This window comes from Salvelinus fontinalis, chromosome 36, assembly GCF_029448725.1.
Source record: "Salvelinus fontinalis isolate EN_2023a chromosome 36, ASM2944872v1, whole genome shotgun sequence".
Taxonomy (NCBI): Eukaryota; Metazoa; Chordata; class Actinopteri; order Salmoniformes; family Salmonidae; genus Salvelinus; species Salvelinus fontinalis.
Window position 1 is genome coordinate 19,416,546 of NC_074700.1, and position 3,261 is coordinate 19,419,806.

Consider the following 3,261-nt stretch of genomic DNA (forward strand, 5'->3'; position numbering starts at 1 on the left):
ACTCATTACATCATTAACATTGAAACAAAATGTTTTCTTTTAATCATTTTAAAATAGCAATCAAACATTTGGTAGTGTAATTCTGTAAAACATTGAAATAAAAAATGTGCTACTGTAATTCTGTTAAAACATTGAAATCAAACATTTGCTACTGTAATTATGTTAAAACAATGACATAAGGTTTGATTTGTCTGAAATGTTTATAATTTGTTTGAACAGTTTTTCTTCTTCTGTCATATAGTAGGGGCTGATGTGTTTAGTAAACTATTGAAACATGTTGTGATCACTCATTCACTCATTTCACCTGTGTATTTTAATACCTAGAGTGCTCCTGCTACTTCTTTTCTTCACTCAAACTCAGTTTGCTGTACCCCTCTGACACACCTCTTACACTGTCCAAAATACCTTTACCCACTTCCCATACTGCCTCAGCTGCTTTCTCTACTGCCTCTCCTGATGTCTCTGCATCCTCTGCTGCAGCAGCTCCTATCATCCCCCCTCCTATTGCTCCTGCAGCAACAATTCCTCCACCGACGCTTCCTGTTATTACTGTTCCTAGTCCTCCTGTCACAAATGGAGTTGCCTGTGGTATGTCACTAAGAACTAAGAGCACTAATGTTACTGCCACTGCAACCCCAAGGAGAGCTCCCACTATCGTACCTGTTGCTATCCCTATCAATTTGATCAGGAGTTTCTTGTATACATTTACCTTGGCCTGTTTATTGATCTCTTCCGGGCACATCTGGCCATTTGACTCTGTAAGACTTTCTATCTCTACTTTTATTTCTCCCTCCACTGCTTGGAGCAACTCATTGGTGTAGAACCCTCCTCCATTCTCTCTCACCATCTTCTCTATGGTGCTGAGTAACTCTGCTACTTGGTACTGGTTGTTCATGTACTGACCCTGCTGACTGGTGTTCCAGAATTCATTATCAATGACATGACAGCGGCCACCACATTTCTCAACAAACTCACTCAATTTCTTATTTGTTTTCACAAAATCGTCAATGACTCTACCTTTGAGCTGGTAACCATGAGTGAACAGAACTGTGGCATATTTGAAGGCCTCTGGTGAAAAACAGTCCTCAATTTTTGTGATGACTTGCTCCTCCTGGTCTGTGTACCTGTCCACTCTAAGCACAACAAGAAAGGCATGTGGCCCCGGAGCACACTCAACAATACATTTCACTAGTTCAGGTGTCAGCTTCTTTTCAGGGACGACTGTGTCAAAGAGTCCAGGTGTGTCTACTACAGTGATTTTTCTTCCATTGATGATCTTGGTCTTTGCTTCACACTTGTGCGTCTCAGACTTGGCTGAACTGTCTATCTTGAACTCTTCATCTCCTCCTCCAAAGATGGTGTTTCCTGCACTGCTTTTGCCCAATCCTGTTTTCCCCAGCAGCACAATCCTCATTGGGTTTGACTCTGTAGGGAGGAGGGGTTGTCATTATGACTTGAATGACTTTTAATGATACTGTACATATAATTTATAGTAATATACACGTATAATCCCAAAGATCTCTAAAGGATCCCTGTGTCATTAATGAATGAATAAATTGGTAACTAATTTCTTGTAAATAATTGTATCTTAATTGTAACAATAAAGTGGTAAACAGCTGAGGGATGAGCCTGGAGAAATGTAACCTCATTCATAGACAGAGCTACTATCTGACCAAAATTATAGTTTTAACTTCTTCGTGTGCGGCTGAACAGTATTTGTTCACATTTACATTGTTTACAAACAGAGTAAAAGAAGCGCAGTTATATATTTGCGGTTCTGATGGGGTACGACAGGTGAATTAATGTCATGAGACATAAGATTTAAATACTTCAAGAATCAATGGGAACATGTAATTCATATAAAAGTCCAAAAATGTATTTCTTAACTGCTGAAAGCCCCTCTAATGAAAATGTGTGCTTAAAAGTTCATTAACAATAACTATATACATTTACATGGCACAATTGCTAACAGAACTACAAGCAATGAATAAGAAGATACTCTCCATGCTTGTCGTCAAGTGTTTTTCTGTTTGAGGAAACGTGATTATTGGTTTGATCCACAAGAGTGAAGGAACATAGGAGCTCTCTAAGCATATTCTCTGTCTTTCTGTTATATTGTATCTAAAGTTTAAGTTCAGAGAAAATGTCCCACTTTGTTAACTAAATGGATCTTCCTAGATTCTCTATAGAGTATCTCTATGGTGAGATGACTCTGGTACATTTCTCATTTGTAGCAGGCTAAATACAACATTTTTAATCGCAGGATCAAACTTGAATGTGACTTTCCGGCATCATCAAATAATTGTATCTACTTCCCCAGATTCATATGAACTTGTGGATACCTTTTATATATCTGCGTCATATATGAAGGAAGTTAATAGGTAGTTTCGCGAGCCAATACTAACTAGTGTTAGCGCTATGACTGGAGGTCTACAGGAACAGATAGCATGCTAACTGGGGAAGTAGATAAATATTTGTAGTCCGTTCCAGGCTTCTAAACAACCTCACATCATAACCACCTGCACCTAGTTCCTCTAGTCAAGGACTCCATAGTCTAGAAGTCAGTAATGTGAAGATAAGCAATAGTGCAGAAAGAGCCTAGTCCTGATTCAATTAAAGCTCTGACCAGGAAACCGCCCCATAATATAATCTAAAATCAAAAATATGTTATTTTTAACAGGCACTTACCAGACAATGAAGACATCTTCTCATGAAACAAGTATCCTCTGCTCAAATGACAGAATGTGAAGTTAAACAATCTGATTAGCTGTGTCTAAAGGTTTTCTGCTATGAGGAAGAGATGGCGTGTTGTAACCTGCATGTATTATGTCGAATGTGGCTAAATAAAAATCTCTCAAAGTAGTAACTCTTGGCTTGCACATATGAATGTAGGAGCACAGCATTCCTGAAATAATGTATCTTTGTAAAATATAGTGTTCATGTGTAATGATCCCTCCTTGTCGTAAAGATCAGTGTGACACACCCAAACATGCACAGACACACACACACACACACACACACACACACACACACACACACACACACACACACACACACACACACACACACACACACACACACACACACACACACACACACACACACACACACACACACACACACACACACACGTAAGTCAGACACTTGCCCGGCCCATGCCTGGCTGTTTCACAATCTATCATCACATCCTGCTTTACAGAGAGAGAGAGATAAAGAGAGAGAGACAGAGAAAGAGAGAGAGACAGACAGGGGGGAATAGGG

At 39.4% G+C, this 3,261-nt stretch overlaps 1 protein-coding gene across 1 annotated transcript; it reads right to left on the minus strand.

Annotated features, from left to right (window-relative positions):
* Nucleotides 1–334: 334 nt before the first annotated feature.
* LOC129835330 (GTPase IMAP family member 9-like) lies at nucleotides 335–2,704 on the minus strand. The gene is made up of 2 exons (XM_055900921.1): nucleotides 2,689–2,704; nucleotides 335–1,425 (listed from the first exon to the last, which is right to left on the minus strand). Exons 1-2 carry the CDS (start codon nucleotides 2,702–2,704, stop codon nucleotides 335–337), a joined length of 1,107 nt encoding a protein of 368 aa, XP_055756896.1.
* Between the last annotated feature and the right edge of the window lie 557 nt (nucleotides 2,705–3,261).